Source organism: Primulina huaijiensis, chromosome 9 (assembly GCF_012295235.1).
Source record: "Primulina huaijiensis isolate GDHJ02 chromosome 9, ASM1229523v2, whole genome shotgun sequence".
Lineage (NCBI taxonomy): Eukaryota > Viridiplantae > Streptophyta > Magnoliopsida > Lamiales > Gesneriaceae > Primulina > Primulina huaijiensis.
Window position 1 is genome coordinate 18,484,842 of NC_133314.1, and position 27,550 is coordinate 18,512,391.

Sequence of the window (27,550 nt, forward strand, 5' to 3'; positions counted from 1 at the left end):
AGATGGGTCAATTTTGTCATATGATCTCTTGCAACTAGAGTTCAACAAACACAGGGTTTGACTTCTTGACATAACGGCTGGAACTCCTAAACGGCTTGAAATGACTGAATTTATCCGGCGGTCTGAAAAACCTGTTTTACATAAAAGAGAACGACTGGATCTTGAAACAGCTCGATGTTGTTGATTGTGCCCAGTACTAAAATTAAAGATAATAGAAATATTCTAACACATTTTTTTTATAGTAAAAATGATTTCACTCATAAGGTGAAATGTCCATTTGTACAACCTGTTGCATGACAAAAATGGAACTTAATCCATAAACTCTAAATCTTCCACATCGTTCAAAGTTTTTTTGTGCAAAAGCTGTGTTACTCTATTAGTTGTACGCGAAGAATACTTGATGTCATTTTTTTGGTTTGTTGTTGCTGTCATTTCTGATTTTCTCCACCAGCATGACATCCATTGCAAAAGCAGGAATTAGTCAAATTCTTGGATAATAATAGATTATGCATGATTTCGAACTCAAACTTTTTTAAATCACAGTTTTTGAAAAGAAGATGTACTTAACGAAAAAGTACATCGATGGATGTGATTAGCCATTTAGTAAAATATAGTATCGAAACTATGATAAATGGCACAACATATTTACTATTTTTATTTCTATACAGATTGTATTCAGTTTTTAAAATAAATAAATTTTATTGAAGAATTTTATAAAGCAAGTTATTACATGGAGTATTATTTTGGATGATGATGGATGTCTAATGCAGTAGTTTACAAGGCAAAAATTTGTGTGAGACGGTCTCACGGGTCGTATTTTGTGAGACATATATCTTATTTGGGTCATCCATAAAAAATATTACTTTTCATGCTAAAAGTAGTATTTTTTATTGTGAATATCGGTAGGATTGACCCACTATGCACAGATAAAGATCTGTGAGACCGTCTCACCTAATCAGATTACAAACTACACTAAACATATAAATCTCGACAAACCTTATATAACATATTCGCTCGAAAAAGTCGATGCTAGCTTGAAATTTTTCCTTTACAACTGCGAAATGAAAGATAAGTTGTTAAATTTAATGGCTGGAAAGTGTTTGTTGGGGACCATGGGCACCAAACTCTACTGGTGGGTTATTTATATATGACATATTTTTCGTGCACGAATATATATATGTGATGTGATTCGATTTGATTTATAACATAATGAAAATTAATATTTTAAAAAAAATAATTTTTTTTATTAAATAGATTGAGTCAAATACCTGTGTCTAAAAATTGAATCGTAAAATAATCTCATACAAATTTTATGATTAATTTATACCTATATGTACTTTCCAAAATAGAACAAACAAATACGATCACTTAAGTCTTAATTAACAACAAAAATCTTACCTCTCAATGTAATAATAATAATAATAATAATAATAATAATAATAAAAGTTCGATAGTTCGAGTATCACGTCAGTCTTTGTTGCACCGATATTGACAAAATTACTGTAGTTGTCGAAAGTTGTCAACACAATAACCATTCGATAAAATTCGGATTTATTTGATTTACATTCGTTTTAAAAATAGAAATAATGAATGATAAAGTAATAAAAATATAATCAAAATAGTAATTTATAACAATCAAATGAATAATATTCTTTTTACTTGTGTATTTGTAGAACGTTATAAGAGAACATAAAATGAGTAATATAACACAAAACTCTTAAGAACCGTCTCTCATGTTAAATTTATGAGACAAATTTCTTATATGACACATTCCATTAAAAATATTATTTTTTAATACATGTATAGGTTGGGTCGACCCACGGTTTTATGGATTTATATATGTGAGACAGATCGATCATGTTCATATTTTGAATTAAAAATAATATTTTTGACATAAAAATGATATTTTACATGGGACGGGTCGGATATTAGATTCATCTCACAAAATCAAACTGTGAACGATCTCATAAGATTTTTTGTGTTTCAACAAATTAGATTTTAAAATTTTGAATTGTAATATTTTGATTAAGAATCCTATCTCAATTACTCGTAAATTTGTAGATGATTTATAACTTAGCTGACACCGAGATTTCAAATTTGAAATATAATTATAATAATAAAAAACTATTAAGTGATACTCAGTGTATTGCCGGCAATTAACCATCGCGATCATTCAACTTGGCCCATAATAATGACACTTGTTCTTTCTTTCCTTTAAAGAAGCAAAGAGACTCCTTTTATTCATTGGCAATACAAATAGACGCACAACTCAGATATCATCGACATTCATGTTTCCACTCAAATTATTGTTCATATTCTTCTCGATTCTATGCTCGATCTTTCTTCTTCGATTGTTCCTGCATCGGAGTGGTCTGATATACGCAGTAAGGAGATTTGCGGACTGGTTCGAAGATCGGTTCCATGTCCACCAGCACTTGAAAGTTCCCGAGTTCAACGATTCCACCCACCAGGAGAACCAATTTTACCGACGGGTTTCTCTGTACGTCAATTCTTTGGCTTCCTTGGAGGATTCTGATTTCACCAATCTCTTCTCCGGGAAGAAGCCGAACGATATTGTTTTGTCGCTCGACGATGATCAGGTGATTTTCGATACTTTTCTCGGAGCCAGAGTTTCATGGCTCAACAGAGTCCAGAGGGATGCTGCGAACCAAGTGGTTACCAGGAGTTTTGTGCTGAAAATCAGGAGAAAGGATAAGCGCAGAGTTCTCAAACCTTATCTGCAGCAGATTCATGCGGTTTCTGATGATATCGAGCAGCGGAGGAAGGAATTGAAGATCCATAATAACTGTGGAGGTAGGTGGAAATCTGTTCCGTTCAATCATCCCGCTAGTTTTGATTCGATGGTTATGGATTCGGATTTGAAAAGCAAGATACGGTATGATTTGGAGACATTTCTCAAGTCCAAGCAGTATTACCATAAGATAGGCCGCGTTTGGAGGCGCAACTATCTCCTTTGCGGCCCTTCCGGCACCGGGAAATCCAGTTTCATAGCTGCTGTAGCGAATTTGCTGAGTTACGACGTGTTTAACGTCGATTTGTCACAGGTGCGGGATGATGCTGATCTGAATATTCTTCTGTTACATACTACGTGTAAATCTCTGATCGTGATCGAACACTTGGATCGTTACTTTTCGGAGAAGTCGAAGGTCTCGTCGTCTGGTTTCCTGAATTTTATGGATGGGATATTGAATTTTCAAGATGAGAGGATCATGATTTTCACCATGAATACCAAAGAGGGGATTGATTCCAACTTGTTGAGGCCTGGAAGACTCGACGTCTGCATACATTTTCCGATGTGCAATTTTAATTCTTTCAAAGATTTAGCGTGTAATTATTTAGGAGTCAAAGAACACAAACTGTTCCCACAAGTGGAGGAGATTTTCCAGAGCGGCGCCACCATGAGCCCGGCGGAGATCGGCGAGTTGATGCTGGCGAACAGGAACTCTCCGAGCCGCGCGTTGAAGTCGGTTATCACAGCCTTGAAAACGGCATCATCGCCGGCGGAGCTGCCTTATGCGTCGGAAGATGGTGGTGGCGCCGGTCACTGGAAGGAGACCGTTCCTAAAGAGTTTCGAAAGTTGTACGGTTTTCTAAGGATGAAAAGCTGCAAGAAACCTGGATCGTTTGATCACGACGACGCCGATATGATCGAACGGCGACCAATTATTTTGAATGAATAATTAATTACATTTATTTTATAAGCATTATAATGAATTTATTTATAGACATATAAATAATTATTTCTCCCATTAACCAAAGGTATCGAAAACTTGAGATTTTTTTTTGTAACCCTGATTAAATCTTATTATTAATTTCTTTTATAGAGAAACTCTTTAATTAATTGTTTTTCAATTAAAATTAATAAAATTTGAGATGAAATTACAATTATATCTTAATTTAACTCTCAACAAAATTAAAATTATTAAAAAAATTAGTTATTTTATACGACTTCATCTTTTTTAGCCATGAGATTATATGTTTTCTTATTTATAAAAATAACATCCACTTTGTGTCATTTGATTTTTTTGTCTGCGAAAATATCATTCTGTCTTTGTAAAACAATAAAATTGATGTAATTATTACGTGAGTATGTTTTTTGTGAGACGGTTTCATGAATCTTTATCTGTGAGACNAAGGTAGTTGGTTGGCAACAGATTGGAAAACTCGGAGGGAGCCAGAAGGAAAAGACCCTACACTACATTTTGGTGGTTCATAAATCAATCTTTCTTTCGAATAAAAATTATGTATAAATATCTGTAAAATGTTATATTTTATAATTTATTGATTTGATTAAATTCTTGAATTACGCAACATATAGATAAGATATATGACTACTAAAACAATATCCACACGCTAAATCACACATCTATGTATGTATTAATTGTTTGAGTAGAATTCTTGATTTCGACAAAAGATTTGATTTATCGATCGAGCCACCTAACTGTATTCATTCACAAGTCACTTAAAAGACACGACACAAAATTCAAAAAAATAATCATAATACACAAAAACATGTTAGGACGACTTAGTGTTCTTCTGATATCAATGTCTTATATTAAGAACGACATATTTCGAGACATAGATGTAATAAGAACTCCTCCCCAACTGAAAAAGGGGAAAATTTTGTGTTGGAAATAAAAATACATGACTAAAAAAACACAACACACGCAGGTGTAAATGATGAAATCGAGTTGATGTTCCATTTCACTCGAGTTAAATGTGCCATTTTTCTATGTTATTTGTAAAATGGGTCACCCATGGGTTCTATCGAGTGGTATATTTTCTTACATTTAAATAACGGAAATATAGTAATACTCATACATGCCTACTTAGGTCATCTATATTTATTGTAAAACAAGAAACCCTTGGCCCGATAATTTTTCTTACCCAAAAACACTTTTTTTTATGAGAAAAATTTAGTAAACTAAAACTCTGAAAGAATATATTGAGATATTTGATAAGCTCTAGATGTGTTATATTTATTTAAAATAATTTATTTCTTAATAAAACTCTTGTTTCTATATCTTTTAGGATTATATTCAATGAATAAACTCTAGGACAAATGAAGCGTATAAATAATAAAAAAAATAGATGTTGAGATCTATTTGATGAAGAAGAGCTTTTAAGATACCGCATGAAATCAAGCATGCACGTACATCGGTAACTTAATAAGGAAATCAAAGCTAAGGTGTATTGAAATGTTATCGTGCAATGTTGAAGACATTCATGTACAACACCTAATCACTGTATTGATTACAGTGGTGTTTATCAAAGAAGAGTTTGGCTTCACAAACGTTGCATCCGTAGTTTTGATTATTTGGTTTAATAAGTGTTTTGGATGTACTTTTCTCCGTCATTTTGTTAAGGGAGTGTTAGTTTTTCTTTATTCACTAGTATCGGTTTTATGAACCGAGAAGTTTTCCTATTGAATCTTTTTCCCCTAGGCATCACACTTGTGTGTACATTTGTGCATGATTAATTCTGCCTTATTTTATTTATTAAAGTTTAATTGTGTGATAAATTATATTATTCCGCTGCATGTTGTGTTAAGGTATTATAACACTGCACATAACACCTATAATTGATTCACCAAATATCTATCTATTTAGTACTTTTATGTCAAACAACTCTTTCAAACTCAAATTCAAAATTAAACAGGAAAAATATTTTAATATAATTACAATTTATATGAACCTTTTCTACATGTAAAATTAGAACTTACTAAAATTTTGAACTTTAATGTATACAAACATTCTCAATATTTTGAGATATGCATTATTGTATTACCTAATAAATCACCAATTTGTTAGAAATTTAAGCCTAACTAATTTAAATTAAGTGCGGAAAACTCGAACGAAATAAAATGAGAAAAATGTCCACAAAGCGAGAAGGCTCATCACCCAAAAAGATGTCTGGGCATTTCCTGATCAGAAGCACGAGAGAGGCTGGGGTGCCTAGGCACCAGTGGCTGTTTCACGGATTAGTTCGAGTTTTTATGAAACAATGTATTCAAATGATGGTAATATTTACAAATCTAATCTTTTCGATAGTAAAACACACAAAGTAACACGTTTTAATTACTCTTTCAAGAGAGATAATTATTGTATTACAACAATATTTTCTCAATAATTGCATTATTTGCAATCCCAGATAATCGAATACATGACTCAGTGTTTGATAACAATTGTATGACCGAGGTTTGTTATTTTACAAAAAAATTATAACTGGCGATAATAGTGTTACTCTAATATTTTAAACCATATATCAGCCAAAACGTTTCGAGTGTTCTCCCAACGTGAACAATATTGCATCTCAAAAAATCAAATGTACTTGCATATCGTATTCATATTTTGACATACATTTCGTGATTGTGAAACTTGTGATTTGTAGTATTGTTGTTACAAATAAAAGTCATACTCAATTTTCACTTGAGCATCTGAGTATCCTGGATGCTCCGGCCGGCGTCCTTCTAATGTATTTTTTCCTCGAATAGATTTTATGGACAGTTCAATTTTATTTGTGAATCGGATCTTAGAATCGTCGAGATTTAAGAATATAAGGTGCTGGAAGGTTAGATTTTTCATCTCACGTCAATCGGTATTAATTTCCTGTAATGATCACTCGATGGAAGTTTCACCATCACATACATATATACAGCGCAATTGAGGTATAGCAAACCGTAGCAACAGTGAATTATTATAGCAACAGTGAATTATTATAACGCTAAAACAGAAGACATGATAACTATGAAGACGATGCAGTTGGCTGGAAGTGAGCTTGAATGGCTTTTTCAAGCCATACGTCCGCATTTTGCATGATCCCTGGGCTGAGCCTGACCATAAGAACGCAGAACTCCATCTGGTTAAGCGCGCCATCTCCATCCAAGTCACCTTCTCGCACCATGGCCTCCGCATCTTCTTCTTCCAATCCCAACAATTTACACTTGTTCTGCAGACTCGCTGGAGTGATCAACCCTTTCGTCGGGTCCGCCAGGAGCTGGAAACCCCCGCAGAGCTCGTCAACAAACCTATCCACGTCCAACTTTTCCGCCATCACATCCAACAAGTCTTCATATTCTGTCCCTCGATCACCTTTGCTTTCCATTTCCTTTGGTTTCTTTATTAGAAATACTGATCACTCATAGAGGAATTTGTAAGCCCCTGTGGTCCTTTTATAGGAGTAGGAATACTCAGGGTTAGGACGGTGAAGTAATTTTTCTGACAATTACCCACCAGTGGTAAGCGTCGAGTGCCTATAGGAGCTAGCTACCCTGATCTGGACCATAAAAAAAAGATATTATTGGTTGCATGGAAAGTGGACGATTCCCAAATATATATTTTTATATTGCCCACGGCCGGGTTGACAAGTGTTTGTTCATATATCTGTCGTAGGTGGTCGACATTAGATTCCACAATATGGTGATTTTCCAGGAAGTTGCTCGTTTGGAGGCGGATGGGACTTTTATATTTGATGATGGGTGTCGTTGTCCTGACGTGCATGCTGGCTTTTTCCTCGAAGTTTCATAGTTAATACATCACTCGTCGTTGTTATTCTTGCACTGTATTTGTCTGGTACGAATTCGCAATATGCCATCAACGAAGTTTCCCAAAAGTTGAAATAAGTTTCGGAAACAGCGAGGCTTTTGCCTCTCGAAATGCATAAATAATCGGAATCCGGTCCTTTTTAGCAAGTTTCCACTGTCCTAGGGATACTTGGGTCCTGCCCATATCGCAGATCCAAGGGCCACAAAAATGACCCAAGGTTTTTCTGCATGTCGACGGAGGTCAATTCTGGCCCTTGGATTACTGGTGGGGGCATTGCCTATCACAACTATATCAGAAACAAATGGGCAAATTATATATATATTTTTTTAAATTTTAGTAATGTTATGAACAATTTGCAATCTATCAAATATATTAAGTTAAGTTGATAGTTAGATAATTAGTTAGACAACGGTTATACTCATTAGTTAGAAGAAGAGATATTAATACGCAATTTTGTAAACTCTGTAACATTCAATTCACGAATATCACATTCAAGAAGAATGAGTTCTCAATTTGAGAGGTCGAAGACTCTCACGTAATATGGTATCAGAGCATTCCGCACATTCTTTTCAATTTCTCGAACATCTTCAGAATTCTTGAGCTAAGGATTCAATGGCTCCAGGAAATTCATCTGAAGCTTCTCGCTCGAATGGTCAGTCCGCCATTGACGATCCCATGAGTCCTTACTTCTTGCATCATTCAGATAACCCAGGCCTCACATTGGTATCACAGGCGCTTAAGGGAGACAATTACTCGACTTGGAGTAGAGCAATGAAGATTGCGCTTTCAGTCAAGAACAAATTTGGTTTCGTTGACGGAACGATCGTCAAACCTTCAGAGGTAGATTCAAATCTTCTCAATTTTTGGACTAGAAACAACAATATTGTAATCTCTTGGATCTTGAATTCGGTATCTAAAGAAATTTCTGCAAGCATTCTTTTCTCGGAATCTGCTGCTCACATTTGGGAAGATCTCAAAGAAAGGTTCCAACAAAGCAATGGGCCAAGAATTTTTCAATTGCGGTGTGATTTAATAAATCCGCGTCAAGAACAACAATCTGTGAGTGTCTACTTCACGAAACTTAAGGCTATTTGGGAAGAATTGAATAACTTCCGTCCAACATGTAGTTGTGGAAGATGCAATTGTGAAGGGGTTAAGAATATGGATGCTTTTTCTCAGATGGATTACGTTATGAGTTTTCTCGTGGGTCTTAATGACTCTTTTGCTCAGATTCGAAGCCAAGTTTTACTACTTGATCCACTTCCTCCAATCAATCGTGTTTTCTCGCTGGTTGTCCAAGAAGAACGCCAGAGAGCAATTGGCTCTCGTCCCTCTGTTCATAATTCTCCAGGAGACATGGCATTTGCATTAAAGAGTGATCGGCCACAAAGACATCATCATGAACAAGGGTCAGCAAGGTTCATTCGAAAAAAACCCTTCTGTACTAAGTGCAATGTCAATGGGCACACAGTGGACACGTGTTATAAAATCCATGGGGTATCCCCCAGGATTCAAGTTTAGAGGAAACACCACTAATCGACCAAATGTGGTCAATGCAAACCAAATCTCTGCAAACAAAATCTCTGGAACACATAATTCTTCTGGTGATATCGATGACGGTCAAAATCAGAACTTATTTCAGAGTTTCAACACAGAGCAATTGAATCAATTAAAGCTAATGTTTGATCAACATTTTTCTTCGACTGATAAGAAGCACGATCATTCAAAGGGATTAATCAATGATCACACCACAGGTATATGTTTATCTACATATGCTTCTATTGATTTATCTTCTTCATCGTATTGGATTATTGATTCCGGAGCATCCCGACACATATGTTCTAATGCGTACTAGTTTAAATCGCTCCAATCAACTGCTGGATCCAAGGTTACTCTGCCCAATCATACTACCATTGATGTTAAGTTTTGTGGTGATATTGAACTCGGTGAATCTTTAATTCTTAAAGATGTTATGTTTATACCAGATTTCAAGTTCAATCTATTGTCTGTCAGTTCACTTCTTGCTACTGCCAAGTCAATGATCACTTTTTACCATGATTCATTCACCATTCTGGAAGCATTGACGAAGAAGATGATTGGCAAGGGTAGGAAAATAGATGAGCTCTATGTCTTTGATACAAATTCAGTCTGTCAGCATGGCTCTGTCAATCAAATTTCAGTTGAAACGTGGCATGGCCGGCTTGGACATCCATCGGTTAGAGTCATGAATACCCTAAAAGATCACATAAAATGCAGTGTACAAAGTTTAGATAGTTGTAAACCTTGCTTCGTTTGTCCATTAGCTAAACAAAGGAGACTTGCGTTTATATCACATCATAACATGTCTACTTCTTCTTTTGACCTTGTACATTGTGACATCTGGGGTCCGTATAATGTTCCAACACAACATAATCAGCGTTACTTCTTGACTTTGGTAGATGATTGTACAAGGTTTACATGGGTATTTCTACTTCAATACAAATCAGATGCACTCAAAATTGTGTCAAAGTTCTGCATTATGGTTGAAACTCAATTCCTCAAGAAAATCAAAGCATTTCGTACTGATAATGCAAAAGAACTTGAGTTTACCGAATTATTTCTTGAAAGAGGCATCGCACATCAATTCTCGTGTGTGCAAACACCGCAACAAAACTCCGTAGTCGAGAGGAAGCATCAACATTTACTAAATGTTGCACGAGCTTTATTATTTCAATCTCATGTGGATGTCAGCCTTTGGGGAGAATGTATATTGACAGCAACTTACTTAATCAATCGAATGCCCTCTCCAACAACTCAAAACAAGTCACCTTATGAACTCTTATATCAGAAATCATTTGACTACTCGTCCTTAAGAAATTTTGGATGTTTGGCCTTTGCATCTACTCTAGCTGCTCATCGGGATAAGCTGTCACCCCGTGCTCGGGCTTGTGTATTCTTGGGCTACCCTGCAGGTATTAAAGGTTACAAACTACTAGACATCAAAAATCATGAAATCTTTGTTTCCCGGGATGTTATATTTCATGAAACCACATTCCCATTTCTGTCCAATAACTCAAATGGCAATATTGATCCTTTTCCTGATGTAGTTCTGCCATTGTCTCATGTTACACAAAATACTGACACATTGGTTCCTATCACGGCCGAGACTCCACATTTCACCGAGTCAAACAGTGAATCTCCATCCCTGGCTCAAGCTCATGACCAACCAATGTTAGTGCCTCTTCGAACTTCATCCAGAAACACACAGCCTCTGTCAGTCCCTCTTCGAACTTCATCGAGAAACACACAACCTCCATCATATCTTCGAGATTATCAATGCAACCTACTGAAGACCAACAATACCTTGAGCTCTGAATCTTCATATCCATTGAGCTCTTGCATCTCTTATGACTCATTGTCTCTTTCTTATCGCAATCTAGTACTCAACGTGACTTCACAATTTGAGCCTCAATCTTTCCATCAAGCTATCAGACTTCCCCAATGGCGAGCAGCCATGAGAGATGAACTAGATGCTATGGAAGATAATCACACATGGTCAGTTGTTCCATTACCACCTGGAAAACACTCCATCGGCTGTCGATGGGTTTACAAAATTAAATACGCATCAAATGGATCGGTTGACAGACACAAGGCACGTCTTGTAGCCAAAGGATACACCCAACAGGAAGGTATAGATTTCTTTGAGACTTTCTCACCCGTGGCCAAATTAGCAACTGTCAAAGTGTTGTTAGCACTAGCTGCCAGCCAAAATTGGAAACTTGCTCAATTGGATGTGAACAACGCCTTTCTCAATGGTGATTTGTTGGAAGAGGTCTACATGGATTTACCACTTGGCTACACTAAACATGTTTTACACAATGAATCGTCCCACAAACTTGTATGCAAACTTCATAAATCAATTTACGGTCTTCGTCAAGCTTCTCGACAGTGGTACACTAAGTTTTCTCAGGCGTTGCTTCAATCTGGATTCACACAATCTCAATCTGATCATACCTTGTTCACCAAAGGCACAGGCCAATCTTTCATGGCATTACTTGTATACGTGGACGATATTATCATTACAGGTCCATCATCAAGTCTCATTCACTCCTTAAAGGTGTTTCTCCAAGGACATTTTAAACTCAAAGATTTAGGTTCGTTAAAGTACTTTCTTGGTCTTGAGATAGCTAGATCACAGCAAGGCATTTGTCTCACAACGACACTACACTTTAAAGCTGTTAGAGGACACCGGGTTTTTAGCCAGTAAGCCGGTTTCAACATCGATGGAGCCACTAATTCGTCTAAACAACATTGATGGTGAGCCACTGGAGGACATTTCACAATATCGTAGGCTCATTCGGACGACTCTTATATCTCACATTATCGCGCCCAGACATTACATTTGTGGTTCACAAGCTTAGTCAATTTGTATCTAAGCCTCGTACGACTCATCTACAAGCTGTGCATCATATTTTACGTTACCTAAAATCAGCTCCTTGTCAAGGCATTTTCTTTCCAACTTCATCTTCTATTCAACTGCGAGCATTCTCTGACGCTGATTGGGCGTCTTGCCCTGACACGAGGAAGTCCATAACAGGCTTTTGTGTCTTCCTTGGTGATGCATTAATCTCTTGGAAGGCAAAGAAACAAGCCACCGTTTCTAGATCTTCTACCGAAGCTAAATACAGAGCATTGGCTAGCACCACCAGTGAAATATCATGGATCATTCAATTACTTCGTGACTTTCATATCTCGACACCGTTACCAGCAACTTTGTTCTGTGATAGTCAATCGGCAATACACATTGCCACTAATCCTGTCTTTCATTAGCGGACCAAGCACATAGAAATCGATTGCCATTTCATTCGAGGACGAATCCTAGATGGTTCTATCAAGCTGCTACCTGTTCGATCCAACTCACAACTCGCGGACATGTTCACAAAACCATTACCATCCCCTACACTATCCCATTTACTATCCAAGATGTCCATCATTAACATTTATGGTACATCTTGAGGGGGGTATATCAAATATATTAAGTTAAGTTGGTAGTTAGATAATTAGTTAGACAACGGTTATACTCATTAGTTAGAAGAAGAGATATTAATACGCAATTTTGTAAACTCTGTAACATTCAATTCACGAATATCACATTCAAGAAGAATGAGTTCTCAATTCGAGAGGTCGAACACTCTCACGTAATACAATCTTAGTATAATAACTTGTAATTTTTTCGATTTCAATACTTTTTGTCCAAAATTGAAATTGGCCACGAGAAATTGTCCTGCCGGTGAATGGGGTATTTTTTTAACCTCATTACGTCATTTTCTTTAAAAAAGTGTTGACCGAGGTTAATACATTTGAGGATGTCATTTTCTTAAAAAAAAAAAGAGTTGACCGAGGTTATTTAACCAATTTTCTCATCGGTGAATAGGTACGCTGAGTTAGAAAATGAATTTTAGAATTTTGGAGGTAAAGTAGTTTATGTGGCCTTTTTTAAAAAAAAAAAAATCACGCAAATAAAATAAAAAGGAAAAATATTATTAAATAAAAATATAATGATATAATGATATTAATATCAATATAACAATATATGAATATATCTTTAGCATTAATATTTCTCTTTAATTAGTACTTCACATGTTAATTGCTATGTGTAATTAAACTTAAATGTCATTGTGAAAAAAATAATAATAATGCTTTGCAATTGGTAAGTTGTTTGTAGTCAAGAATATTTAATTTGCTGACAAATTTTGACATTGGCATTTGTTTGATTTTTGGAATATTTTATTCATAAACATTTACTTTTAAATTTTAATATCAAGATTAAGATTTCAATCCTACAAATCAAAGAAGTTGAATATTATTTAAAATAACATAAAATAAACTCCTAAATTTATTATTTTAAAATAGAGTACTCTCTCAATTTAATCTCAATCATCATGATGTTAATGTATATATGTCAACTTAAAAAACCAACTGCAAAGGATTAATTCCTTGGACACTAAAGTCAATACCATTATAAAAATTTTAAAATAAGAAGATCCCTAAATATGTTTTTTTAATTAAAATCTCAACCATGTCTATTACTAAGGATACGATTGTTACATTATAATAAAATAAAGTGGAAATAAAATCAACTTTAGAATAAAATAAACAAAAGAATGAAATTAAATGTCGATTCAATTCCAATGATTGATATCGTAAGGGGAAAAAATTAAAATAAAATTATTTTTAATAATAAAATAATTTTAACTAAAAATTCAAATTAATGCCTACTCTAGTTATTACATAATAATAATTATTATAATAATTAAAATATTGGTTTAGATTAGTTAAATTAAACTTAATATATGAAAGATTTTTGTAAAACACAAAAACTTATGTGAGATCATCTCATTCGTCAATTTTATGGATCCATGAAAAAATATTATATTTTATTTCAAAAGCATTATTTTTCACTCCAAATATAGACCAGATAAACCAATCTCACAGATATAGACCCATAAAATCGTCTCAAAAGAAGATATACACTTTGTAAATTTCTAAAAATGAAAAATTTGGGATACCATTCTCATCCAATTGGAATTGAATGAATGTTCACATGAATATAAGAGTAATCATTCTCATTTGAATGATTGATGCCAAGCACGAGTAGATTTTAATGGGAATGAATATTCCATTCTCACATAATTCCACTTCCCATTTCAAATATGCCCTAACAATTAACAATCATCGTACGTGGTTTTCATGTGCTCACATGATTTGAGTAAAATATATTGTTTAAAAAAACACGCAAACTTTGAGATAAAATAAGCGTAAGTCAGAAAAAAGAGAAAATATGGAGAAAAGTATGAAGATTAATAATAAGTTCATGACATCAAATATATAATTAATGACAAAAATTTATGTGAAACGGTCTCACGGGTCATATTTTTTGAGACGGATCTCTTATTTCGGTCATCCATTAAAAAATATTACTTTTTATACTAAGAGTATTACTTTTTATTGTAAATATCGGTAGGATTGACCCGTCTCACAAATAAAAATTCGTGAGACCGTCTCACAAGAGACCTACTCATAATTAATTATGTAGAGGTACAAATATAATTATCACGAAACTCATGTGAGAAGGTTTATCGAGTTAATTTTTTGAGACAAATATTCTATTTGAGTCACTCAAGTATTACTTTTTACGTTAAAAATATTACTTTTTATTGTAAATTTGAACATAGTTGATACGTCTCACGATTAAAGATATGTGAAACCGTCTCACAAGAGACATACTCTATAATTATATAGTTAAAATTAAACCATCCACGAAACAATTGAATTTTAAAAGTGTAACCTCGCTTTTTTTTTTTTTTTTTTTTTTTTTTTAAATATAAAACTACCTCTGCGCTTCTCAACACGTAAATTCGATTAATTTACAAACTCATTTTCGCCACTCTCTCAATTCACCTTTAATCAACTGTTATACACCTCATTAATTCTTAGGACCAATTACACACCTCATGTTTCAATTAATTTAAATTATAATTTTTTCCAAATAATGTATTCTTAAATTTTTCATAAACAATATGTTTTAAATCAATATTATCTTCACATATGTTTTTTCTTTATATTTTTTATGCAAATTACAAAACCCTAAAAAAGAATTTATTTTTTAAAAAATATTATTAGGTCTTAAACCGAGAACTAAACCAAAAATTCGAGAGTAGGTCTCATGGTGAGACGGTCTCACAAATCTTTATCTGTGAGACGGGTCAATCATATTGATAATCAGCATAAAAAGTAATACTCTTAGCATAAAACGTAATATTTTTTCATGGATGACCCAAATAAGAGATATGTGTCATAAAATACTATCCGTCATACAAGTTTTTGTCAAAATTGGAATACCAGACGGATTGGGCTTTTATATATTATTAAAATAAAATCAGATAGCGATACTCTCTTTGCTTACCCGGTTCTCCTCCTCTTCCTCCACCGCCGCCACCGTCGCCACCGCCCTGCCACCCATTTCCCTACCAATAGTAAAGGTACTATGTGTGATTTTTGTCTTATTTAGTGGAGCGATGGATAAAGTTTTGGTTTTTACCTTTAGACTGAATTATGTAAAGGTATTAATCTTCATTTTGACAAGATTGCCATGACCTCCTAAGACCCAATTACGCTAACCGTTCGATCCGTCGTTGTTTTCTATCAAAAAAAAGAAAGAAAGAAAGGAACGGGTGTTGTTTCGCGACTTTCTACTTTTGAATTCTACTGGAGCTGTTTGAGTGTCGTTTGGTTAATGCTCGGGTATTTGTTTATGGTTTAAATGAGTTCTTCCTATTACCACAATGCAATTTTTTCTTCCTTATGCTTGTTTTTAAGATTTACATGGTTCACAATATAGGTTCAAGTCTATTTAAATTTTAATCTTAAACTTGTCTGTGCTGTATCGACTGGTTTCATAATTATTTACTAAATTACTTGCTAGTCTTGTGAGTGGATAATTATTATGACGGGATTTTCGCTATATAGGAAACGATCCTGCCCTGAGGAATCAGATTTAATAACTACTGTTCTTGTATGATTTTTCATAAAACGTACCTCTTTGTTTTTAATGAATAAGTAAGCAAAATCTCGTGCTCAAGCTTTGTTTTTCCCGCTTAAATTTAGGTTAATCTGTTACTTTTCGTGTATAGTTTGTTATTACTCTCCGACGGACAAATTTTTTTTGCTGGGGCTCGCATATGCTTTCCCACTTTTTAAAATTGTAGAAGAGTTCTTTCAAAATATATGAGAAAAGTTCTGATGCTGGTTTTTATACCTGTTACGATGATGGGATCATTGAAATACAGATTGATTACATATATTCTTGTTATTTTTTAAATATATTTAGGCATTATTGGTCTGTTAGATGGCTAATAGTGCCTATAATCCTTCTACCCTTTTTCTTCTCTGTATTTTTCATCGTAGTCTAAATTTATGGACTCAACACTCACTTGAAGAATGTATTCGATCATTTGGGATCTCAGTTTCTTAATGTTTTGATTTTTCATTTTTAAACATGATATCGGAATTCTATGAGTCATTAGACGAGCGGTTAATAGCATTTGCTTAAGTTTCCTGGCCTCAAATTGATCGTCAAAACCTCGGTGGTCCTGAGTTCAAATTCCACCAGTTGCGTGAGATGTTTAGTTAATTAGGCTAGGTTTAGGTAAATCATCCATCCACTGCATAAAAAAAATTAATTAATTTTGAACTCGGGATGAATAGGTGAAGTAATTTCTCACGCACCTGTTCAATCGCATGTGGAACACCTCAAATCTTGTCAAGTATTTTGGACATGGAAGTTGATATGTTGAACCCTTTTGAAACTCAAAACTGTCCCAAACCTAATTCATCTACATCCATTCATCTCTCGCAACTCTTCTCGTTCGCAAGCATGGATCCATACATAATATTGTAAAAAAGTTCCAAGGTTTTCTGGGTTGCGTGCCATGTCTGGAATCGGATCTGAATTCGGTGGTACATATTCGGACTAAATTTGTGTTTGTGCATGCATGAATTTGCTGGTGACTTTTTTTCGATTATATATGAAATTTATTGTGTTTTTCTGTTACGATTATTGCATTGGGTTTGAATGATGAGACTGATTTTTTGGATAATTTCGGTAACCGGGGGAAGTTTTTATACTTGAGGATTAATTGATGTGTTTTTCAAAAGAGTTGAGGGAAAGATTCCCACGACTTGTCTTTGGCCCTGTCTATTTGATGGATCGTCCTATCAAATGGAAAATGGGCTGAAATGTCGAACATTACAATTGGGATTCTGGTGCAAGTTCTAGGTTTAGTATCAGAAGTTTAAAAGATACCGTTAGTACTCTAACCTTGTCGTGCTGCTTGGATTATCCAAGACCCTAGATAATCTATTTGTTATAGGATTCTTGTTTAAAAATTCAAGAGATATATCAATGCCTGAATATTACCTGAATCTGAAAAACTTTGTAGAGGATCGATTTATTTGCCTGAGTTTGATGCAAAGAATTTGTTTAGTTCAGAGTGTTGGTTATCTTAAGGGAGAAGTAATTAAACTCTTTAGTTTCTCCAAGAGGGTCGAGAATTAAAATTGTGGACAAATGTCCATGCATCATCTAGATCTGATTCTTTATGGTTAAGGGTTGAAGGACACGGTTCGTTGCTTTTCTATGTTAGAAGGCTTTATCTCTTGAAACTCTACAAGAATATAATTATATTTTGACAAAAAGTTACAACATCAGCAGTAGTCTGAATATTGAACCGATGGAGTTCTGCCCAACATGTGCGAATATGCTGCTTTATGAGTTGCCTCACATGGAGCGGCCAGCCAGATTCTTCTGCCCAACATGCCCTTATATATGTCAAATAGAGAACAAGGTAATTTGCTTGGCCATCTGTAATTTACTTTCCTGTTCTTTTCTTTTGTATTTATGGGTACATGCGCGGATTTCTGTTTAACAGGTTAAGATAAAGAGACACCTTCGCTTGGCTAAGAGGCCAATCGATCCCATTTTCTCCAAAGACGACAACAAGAGTTTCAACACCACTTCAGGTCTCTACTCCTTACGGTTTTGCTATCTCTATGTTTTTTGAGTGTGTGATTTTCCATCTAGGACATTAACCACCTTCCTAGATCAGGGCCTTGCGCTTTATAGGGTAACTTGTGGTTTTCGTGCTTCTTTTTGTTAACAATAGAACAACGATGCAAGTAGAGACTATCTATATATATGCTCTTTCTTCCTTGTACGGTGAAAATGCAACACATTCGACTTCTGCTGCTATTTTATTTTAATTTGTTGACTCATTTCTGCTGCTAGTTATGATTGATCGTGTGAATGATTTTGTTTACATTTGTTCATTGTGCAGCGGTTGCCTGCCCAGAATGCAATCACAAGGAAGCTTATTTCTCCCAAGTGCAAACCAGGTCAGCTGATGAACCAATGACCTTATTTTACAACTGCAAGAAATGCAATCACACTTGGAGGGAAGACTAGACTAGTGCTTTCATTTTCATACATACGTACATTGCAAGGCTGATGACAATTAGGGGACTTCAATGGGTATTACTCTCCAAAAGTTCGATTTTATGTTGGTCTTGTTGGGGAAAACAAAGTTGTAGATGTTAATCATATTAAAAATTACTTGATAATCTTATTATCAAACTTAAATATAGTATATTATTAATGAGAACAAATGAATTTATCCGGGGTTTTTAAAACTAATTATTGCTGATGCCTATATTTTAACTCAAATCAAATATGTATGGAATGAATATGTTAGTACCAAAATCTATCTCCCAAATACACAATAGATTATTAATTGTCCATCGCAAATGAACAAAATATATTTTAACGAGCGGAACATGTGTCCTAGTAAATATTTGTATTTTTTTTTTGGACAGGTTTTTCACGGTTTGGACACTTGATTTTTGATTTTTTTGTCTTTGGGTTTGATTTATTTAGTTTTCAAATTTTAGTTTTGATACATTAACTTTTAATTTTTGATTGTTTTGTCAAATTGCTGATATGACGCTGGAAAATGCTAACATGATATCGAAAAATTCTAACGTGACATTGAACAAATCAACAGTTTCCTTTGTCATGTCAGCAATTAAATCAAAATAATTAAAAAATAAAAGTCAATACATGAAAATCAAAATTTGAAAATTTAGTGGATTAAAACATAAAATTGGACAAGTAAGTGGACAAAAAAAATTATTTTCCTTATATTGATGTAAAAAATTCGACATGTATAGGAGCCAGTGCATTGTAGTTGGGAATTCACCCCTCACCTTCTGTGGATATTCTATGCGATTTAGCGATCACCTTCTGTGGATATTCTATGCGATTTAGCGAAATAGTAGTGCATGAAATATCTGGCCAGAGTGTAAGATGTACATCAGGGACAAGAGCTCATGCAATGACACAATGAATTTCATGAATGTATCACATAGCTGTCGAATCTAATATACAACCCTCGATGAACCAGTGGTTGCAGATTCGATTGGGATATATAAGATGAAGAGATCGTACTGTACTTAATCATAACCGATTGGTTCTTGCAGGCACTATCAGTGATACCTAGAGAATTATGGTGCGATGCTACTAGACGTTTTTACCATGATTCAATAGGTTTAATCAGAAAATGATTTCTGACATTCTCGTGATCAAATATGTTGGTACATAGAATTTGGCAAATTAGGGTAAGCACGAATAAAGTAAAATGTCTTGAATCACAAAGAGTTGTAAACTCACGGCTAGCTGAATCATTGAACCATTGAGGGTCACACAAGCACTAGATATTTTGCTCCCGTTGAGACATTCAATTCAAATATTTGAATTTATATAAAATTATGAGATAGTAAATTCAAGGAATTGAATTTATGATAATTAAAATTTGGAGAGAATAAATTCAAGTAGTTGAATTTATAAAAAATCGAGAGTTTAAAATATTGAAATCAAAGGTTTAGTTTATAAGATATTAAATTAAATATAATGAAAGCATGTATAATGAGATTGTAGAAGTACGAGTCCAACGTGCTAATTAATTAAAGTTCTTAATAGACTTTTAAATATTGATTAATTAAACTAGTTGGACTAGTCAAATTAATTAACTAAGCCCATTAGTATTTTATTTAATCATGTAGTCCTAAACCTATAATTAAAGAAACTAGGTTAATGACTCAGTTTTAAAAGGGAACAAATTAAACCCTAGCCTCCGTGCAAGAGATTTTCGAAAACTCTCTCCAAAAACCTCTCAATATTTTCGGCCGCTTTAAAGAAAATTTACGGTTTGAGCCGTCAACTTATTTTTTATATTAACGTTAAATTTCTTCTAAATTTTCTAGTGCAATTTATAGGAAGAACAAATATTCAAGTCGTAGAGTTGATTGGAGATTGAAGAAAAGACTCAAGAAGATCGTTCCCAATCTCGGGATAGTCGGTGTCAAGTGATTTATTTACTCAAGTTATATTCATAAACGCCTTATGAATTTTTATTTTTGTTCAAACTATATGAGTATCCAAAAACGTCATTTGTCAAATAAAATTTTTAAAACTTTTGCTATATTTTAGACACGATAAAAACGATTTTTCAACAAAAATATCACAAAATACTTCAGTTATATTAGATAACCATACCATTCTGAAGGGAATTTATTGTAATATAATCTCCATATTTTTACTCCACTATCTTGTTAAAACTTTTGGGTTCTGGAGTTGCATTGATTTTTCATCGCTTTTAACTTTGAACTCCGCCTTGTTTGCAAGTGAATTTACTGCCTCTGCAATCCTTTCCGTTCTTGCTGCAATCTCCATGAGTAAGGATGCTACTGTGACTAATGGTACAATCTGTACAAGGGCAGGACTTGCTGTCGTATCTCCTGCGCCATTATCAGACTCTTCGAGTTCCGGCACAGTTAATGATGCAGTTGATTGTTCAGAGAAAGATTTCAAGGCATTTTGAAGTTCTTCAACGGCATTGTTCATTTCTTGAACTATTAGATAGATCTTTGTCGATTTTGTCATTGTATTGATAACCGTGGATAGTTCTTTTATTACTAATGAGGAACTAGAGCTTAATCTTAAGCAGAACTTGCTGAAATGAGCCTTAAAGACATCCGGAGCCTGAAAATTTCGGAAAAAAGCATGAATGCTTAGTTATAATTGGTGAAAGATAATGTAACAGAACCTGCAGGATCCATTTATGATACCTTGGCATCTGAATTGATGCTACCATTAAGGGCTTCAATGCAGTAAGCACAGCTCCTCAGTGAAGCTCCAACCTTGAGGTACTCTTTCCATGGATGTCCAAAATTGAAGCCTCCATGCGCAGGCTCCCATCTGGCAAAATTAGCCTGAGAAAAGCAGTAACATGGTTCAGCAAAATGCATGGGCATAAACTTTAAATGTGCATTATCATGTAGGTTCTCAGGAAACAGAAAAGAAGAAGGAGACACACCAAGGATTCTTCGGTAACCTTAGAACCAAGCACACATTTGTAGCTTAGTAAAATCTTTTTGGGAGCTTCTTTCTTGGTATTATCAGCATTCTCATCGTTGCCGAAATAGTCCGCTAGACATCCTGTTTTTTTAAGTGGAAGAAATCATTCCATCAACTCTCCCTAAATGTAATATGTTTTAATATTCTGGTCGTGAATATTGTTGTTTTGTCTTACCATCCAAGGAATCAGCAAGCTTCTCCGTGTTGTTTCCGATAAGGTTGTGAAGCTCACTTCCGGCCCACACGGGGAAGAAAAGCATGGTTGTGATGATGCAGATGGAGGTCCCTATCATAATGGTGGATAATCTGTGGTGTGCCAGCTCGAACAGTTTCTCCACACGATAGCCTGAAACCGAGACTAGGCTAAAGGTGAGGATAAAGATCATGGCCCCATAGTCGAAACGTGCTTTGACCGACGGAATAAATCTAGAGAAAGTCGCTACAGCAGCTGCAAGGAAAATGCGCATCCATGGTAATTAATTCCTCAAAACAAATTTATTTCGATATGCATGTCTGTAATTAAAAGATGTACCTAAGAGGAAAACTGAGATTTGGAGGATTATGGGTTCAAATCTCTTTCCCGACTGACTAGCTATCCAATGAACGCCAACTCCTAGTGCTCCTGCCAAGCAAGTTCCAATCACTCTATTCACACATTTGCATAATGTTGCACCTGCATTAATATATACTAATGTTATCACTCATAAATATTACCACAAATAAATAGTATCCTTACGATTTTTACGACTACTTACCGACGGTGTATTCGAACACAGCCACCACAGTCATAACAGCCCACATGGCATTTCCTCCAACTCCACGATACAATGGCCTCATGTAATAAAAAACTGACACCAAACAAAGAGCCAGCCCTACTTTAATGCAATGAATGAACTTCTTAGGGTCGTTCAATCCTATGTTCCAAGCCTTTAGAATGAATCCCCAGAAGTTGAACAAAAATCCCATAAAAAATCCTTGTAATGCTCCGCAAACTCTGGTTCGTGGCACGCTTTCGGATACTAGAATCTTCGATGATCCATCCTGCATGTTAATTCTCCACTGCAATCCTTCGCTTACCGCACTTTCTTTGACCATCTTTCGGGAATTCGCAAAGCTATGAAGGAGAAAAGAAGTGTTTATAATTGAGTGAATGGTTCGAGTTAGCCTATGATAAGAACTGCTCGATGTTCTTCTGCTCTCTCTCTTTTGCAGGCTAGCTAGTTTGATATATTGCAGGTCGAGCATATACATAAATTACACACATGTATATATATATATNCATTCTTCTTTATTTCTTAAATTTTATGCCAAAAAAAACTATTTATTTACATTTCCTTGTTCATTTAAGTTAGCAAATTAAATTAATATGTCTTTTTAAGGGTTTTTTTGTGATTCATTGTCCATCTTAAATAGATTTGGACATTAATTCACATTCTTCTTTATTTTCTAAATTTTATGTAAAAAAATTATTTATTTACAATTCTTAGTCAATTTTTGTGATTTATTGTCCATCTTAGATATATTTGGACATTAATATACATTCTTTTTTTTTTCCTAAATTTTAATCTAAATTTATGATATATTCTTTAAAAAAAATTTAATCAATCTAATCCTTAATAAATATGAATTATATTGTTAGTTTATTATCATTTATTATATATTACAATTTTACATATAAAATTTTTTAAATGAGTATTAAATATTATTTTATTTATATATGTTTTTTTATTATATATATTTATTTGAGTGGTATTATGTTAAATTTTATTTCTCTTAAAGTGTTAATCACCGATATTAATTTATAAATGGTTGATTCTGATATAAAATTAATTATCTATAATATGTATTCTAAAAAAACCATAGAAATTAAATAAAATCCGCAATGTGTTAAAAGTTAGCAAAAGCAAAAGTGATATTTACCTTAATAACAAGTTTAATGATTTTATTTTAACATTATTATGATAATTTAGTAAATTAAGAGAATTTTATTTGATGTTTGTATATATACTTTATTTAAGTAAATTTTAGTTTTGATTTTGGTAAAATTCACTATTCTGTTAATTTTATTTTTATTGTTTTTTTCATTTTGAATGATATTTGAATGAAAAATATTTTTGTTGATTTATCATTTAAGAGAGCTGTATTATGTCGCGGATTGAAAAATGTCATATAAATAAGTGAATATATATGATTTATTGTCACGATGTATTTTTATATATTGTGTTAGATTCATAAATACTTATAAACATGATGTTATTCAAACGACTTTAAACATTATCTAATTCTCGTGATTATATTTTTCAAGCTGTATTATGTCGCGGATTGAAAAATGTCATATAAATAAGTGAATATATATGATTTATTGTCACGATGTATTTTTATATATTGTGTTTTGATATATTTAGATTCATAAATACTTATAAACATGATGTTATTCAAACGACTTTAAACATTATCTAATTCTCGTGATTATATTTTTCATTATTAGTCACCTACGTGCATCGCACGTGNTATTCATAAATTAATTGCTAAATTTGGAGGATAGTACGGGCATCCAAAAATATATTTTGGTAGGTCAGTTAGGTGTTCTTCTTTTCTGTTGCCATCAGTTGCACTTCTCTTTTTATTATATATCACTAATGGAAGCTTTACAAGCTGATTGGTTCAACAAAACGTATGCATGCACACACAAATTTACTTTTTGGTGGAACCTAAAACCATTACATCATTTATCGGATGCAAGGAAAATTGTAATTTGGTTCGGAATGTTTGTTTGTTTGCGATTTAATCTGTATCTTTCGATTTTTAATAATTTGTCATTTTTATCGTGAATGTTGATGTGATACTATACACGTTAGTGTCACACTAGCCCCACGTCAGAAGGACTAAAATTGTCCCAAAAAAAACAAAGATAGCATGTTAAGAATTAAATTTGATAACACATGTGATCAAAATCGCAAAAACACAAATAAAAACGACCAAAAATACGATTTTCACATATTTTTAGCATCTATACATTTTTCTCGAAAATAAAAAGAAATGTATATAAGCTCACGGATTATTATTTATAGCATATAAATATAAAATAGGTGAGAATCAAATAAAAATATGGTTCACACTTCGATTTATGTTAATTTTTTTAATGTGTGTATAATATAAAATGGAGTGGAGATAACATGAATCTTTTAATAATTATACAATACATTAAATTTTTAATATTAAAGAATGATTAATATTCTAACATAATTAATTAAATTACATGAAAATCGAATTATATTAGGTGCTTCTACTAGAATAAACACATCCCTTTCACAGGTGTTACTCCAATTTTTATTTATCAGTGGCCATTAATTAGGTCTTATTAGTGGACCATGATTTATTTATTTTATGAAAATAAATAAATCTATACTATTAATTAAAATTTAGCAAAGTGATGTAATCAAGTTATATTTAAGCTGATTGATCCTTGTGAAATGAAAATAAAACAAAAGACATTTTAATTCTGTCGCTTGTTGAATGCAGCCTAAAGTGGAAGCAAAAAGTGGGAAATTTTGCCATTATACTCGACTAATTTGACTCTTTTTTGTTTTTGTTTTAGTCTTTTAACTTACAAATGTTTGGTTTTTATCAAATAACTTAGATTTTTTTGTTCCGGTCTTTTTTTTTACCCGAAACTAATAAATCCACCAGATATTGCTTATTTGATACCGATACTCTCTCATGTGAGTCTTGTGACAAGAATAAATCTTATTACTCACATTAAATATACATAAACAAAAATAATGAGAAATGTAAAAAAAAAAAAATTCTACAATTTTGAATTATTGGAGGTCGTTTTGTTTCTCATTTTTAATTTGAGTAATATTGTCTTAATTCTTGTCACATGTGCCATATAGGAGTAAATCAATGTCAAATAAATCATATTCGATGGATTTAGTGGTTTTGGGAAAAATAAAGACAAAAACAAAAAAAAATCCAAATTATTGTATAAAAAAACTAACTTTGATAAGTTATAAAACTAAAACTCAAAATGTGTCAACTTACAGGACTAAAATTACAATTTACCCCCCAAAAAGTTGCCAAATCTTTATTTAAAAATCATTCTTTGAAGATTCAAATATAAGTGGGATGCTTTAGATAGATATAACGTATTTATCGATCTCAACCAAAGCTTCCAAAAGAAACAATGTGAGCATGATCACTTATCACTTTATTAAATGTTATAACTAATTAATAGTAATTATGTAAATCAAATATTTTAAATTATACAATAGTTCAAACGTCACGTTTCAACTTTCAATATTGCATTTTGATAATTCACTTGCAATGAGAAATCGAATACGTCATCTTGGTTCTGATACTAATTGTAAGATAAAATGTTTTTATCATTTTACTTCAAGTGATCGCAAGTTCGCAACAATGATACTACTCAAAATTTTGAAACCATACAGCAGTCGAAACACCGTTCTCCCGTTAGCTATTATAGCTACTCAACTATGTGTAGGCTCAAAAAATTTAATTAAGTTCCATATTTTATAGTAAGGAAAAATAGTAATATATATTTTGAACTTGGAAAAATTATAGTAGAAGCTCGCTCAAAAGCTACAATTTCTCATTTATGAAATAATGTTTCCTAATATAGCTTTTAACCGAAAATTTTCATTCAAACACCATCTTTTAAAAATAGTGTTTGCTTTCTGAAAGAAAAAAAAAAATTGATCGATGATTTTTTTTAAAAAAAAATCTAAATGCAGGTCCGTAAATCTATGTAAAATATATCCGAGGAAAATTAGATGTACTCTGTCAATTAGTATTGTTCCATTATTTTAAGAGTAAAAAAAATACTATGTTTAATTTTTTTTGTTAAGTATAGTCTATAAAGAATGACACATAAAAAATTTATCTGAATATCGAAAAAGAAACGAAGAGAAGAAACATTATTTCAGAGTCAGGTTGGAGATATTAAAAAATATTTCCTAGATCCCATTGTGATTGAATGAAATGAAAAAGACAGTGTTGATATTATTGAAGATGTTCCACATGAAAATATGAATCAAGAGAATTTGTTCCCTTTGGATATTGATGATCTAGGAAATTTGGTAAAAATATTAGGGATTTTTTTGGTTGAAAGGGGTCCAAATAGACATGATACTATTGTGTTTCCCAAAGATGGTTCTGGTTGACATTTTGAAATATTACATTATAAGCAGTTGCTACCGAATGAAGAAAATTTAATAGAAAAAAATTGTTAATAACAAATTTTGAGTGGACTGTTTATACATATATATACATATATGAGAAAGTTGAGTGGACTGTTTATATATATACATATACACACACACAAACACATATAAACCTAAAATAATTTATCATAGTTTATCGTCAAATTATAATTTTTATGGTTGTGAAAGTAATTTATATCTGTCACGCCCCAGACCCGAGGCTCTACTGACATCGACGTTGCTTTCAAATTACACATTCGAAAACAACAAGTCTCAGAAATACAAATTTCAAGACCATTCTATTCATTCGTAAATTCTAAATACATTTTCATATACAACTTTAAATATTGTTTTCCAACGACGTAAAGTAAAACCAAGTTTATAACAAAAATAGAAAAATGTCTTTACAAACACATTTTATTAACATAATAAAATATGAACTATATTTGAGTCTTCTTTCACCAGCCCTAGAACCGGATTTGTTCATATTTTTCGATCTCTTCTTCATTCTTATTTGAGAGAGTTTTGAGTGTGTGAGCGATATAGTCATCACTCAGTAAATGTTGGAACCTTCCGAGACTTTAAATCTTTTTTTTCAACAAAATTCGCAATATAATANTTGATATATTTAGATTCATAAATACTTATAAACATGATGTTATTCAAACGACTTTAAACATTATCTAATTCTCGTGATTATATTTTTCATTATTAGTCACCTACGTGCATCGCACGTGTACATTCCTGTATATATA

General features: G+C 33.1%; 4 protein-coding genes across 11 annotated transcripts; 2 read left to right on the forward strand and 2 right to left on the reverse strand.

The window, feature by feature from the left end:
- Window positions 1-2,230: 2,230 nt before the first annotated feature.
- LOC140985295 (AAA-ATPase At2g46620-like) lies at window positions 2,231-3,779 on the forward strand. The gene has a single exon (XM_073453111.1). It carries the CDS (start codon window positions 2,289-2,291, stop codon window positions 3,699-3,701), a length of 1,413 nt encoding a protein of 470 aa, XP_073309212.1. The 5' UTR covers window positions 2,231-2,288; the 3' UTR covers window positions 3,702-3,779.
- A 2,867-nt stretch (window positions 3,780-6,646) lies between these two features.
- Window positions 6,647-7,300, reverse strand: LOC140984932 (calcium-binding protein KIC-like). The gene has a single exon (XM_073452632.1). The coding sequence runs from the start codon at window positions 7,123-7,125 to the stop codon at window positions 6,766-6,768; it is 360 nt and encodes a 119-aa protein (XP_073308733.1). The 5' UTR covers window positions 7,126-7,300; the 3' UTR covers window positions 6,647-6,765.
- An 8,146-nt stretch (window positions 7,301-15,446) lies between these two features.
- Window positions 15,447-18,741, forward strand: LOC140984571 (uncharacterized). Of its 8 annotated transcripts, none has more exons than XM_073452096.1 (5): window positions 15,472-15,586; window positions 16,074-16,119; window positions 17,818-17,950; window positions 18,035-18,125; window positions 18,440-18,741. In XM_073452096.1, exons 3-5 carry the CDS (start codon window positions 17,837-17,839, stop codon window positions 18,565-18,567), a joined length of 333 nt encoding a protein of 110 aa, XP_073308197.1. In that variant the 5' UTR covers window positions 15,472-15,586; window positions 16,074-16,119; window positions 17,818-17,836; the 3' UTR covers window positions 18,568-18,741. The 8 variants fall into 8 exon arrangements, with proteins under 8 accessions (XP_073308194.1, XP_073308193.1, XP_073308199.1 ...); XM_073452095.1 differs by having other exon boundaries at window positions 15,473-15,586; window positions 17,815-17,950; XM_073452093.1 differs by lacking the exon at window positions 16,074-16,119 and having other exon boundaries at window positions 15,447-15,586.
- A 1,729-nt stretch (window positions 18,742-20,470) lies between these two features.
- Window positions 20,471-22,722, reverse strand: LOC140985336 (aluminum-activated malate transporter 10-like). The gene is made up of 6 exons (XM_073453167.1): window positions 22,329-22,722; window positions 22,106-22,246; window positions 21,749-22,021; window positions 21,533-21,654; window positions 21,285-21,428; window positions 20,471-21,198 (listed from the first exon to the last, which is right to left on the reverse strand). The coding sequence occupies exons 1-6, from the start codon at window positions 22,666-22,668 to the stop codon at window positions 20,761-20,763; spliced, it is 1,458 nt and encodes a 485-aa protein (XP_073309268.1). The 5' UTR covers window positions 22,669-22,722; the 3' UTR covers window positions 20,471-20,760.
- Window positions 22,723-27,550: the final 4,828 nt, after the last annotated feature.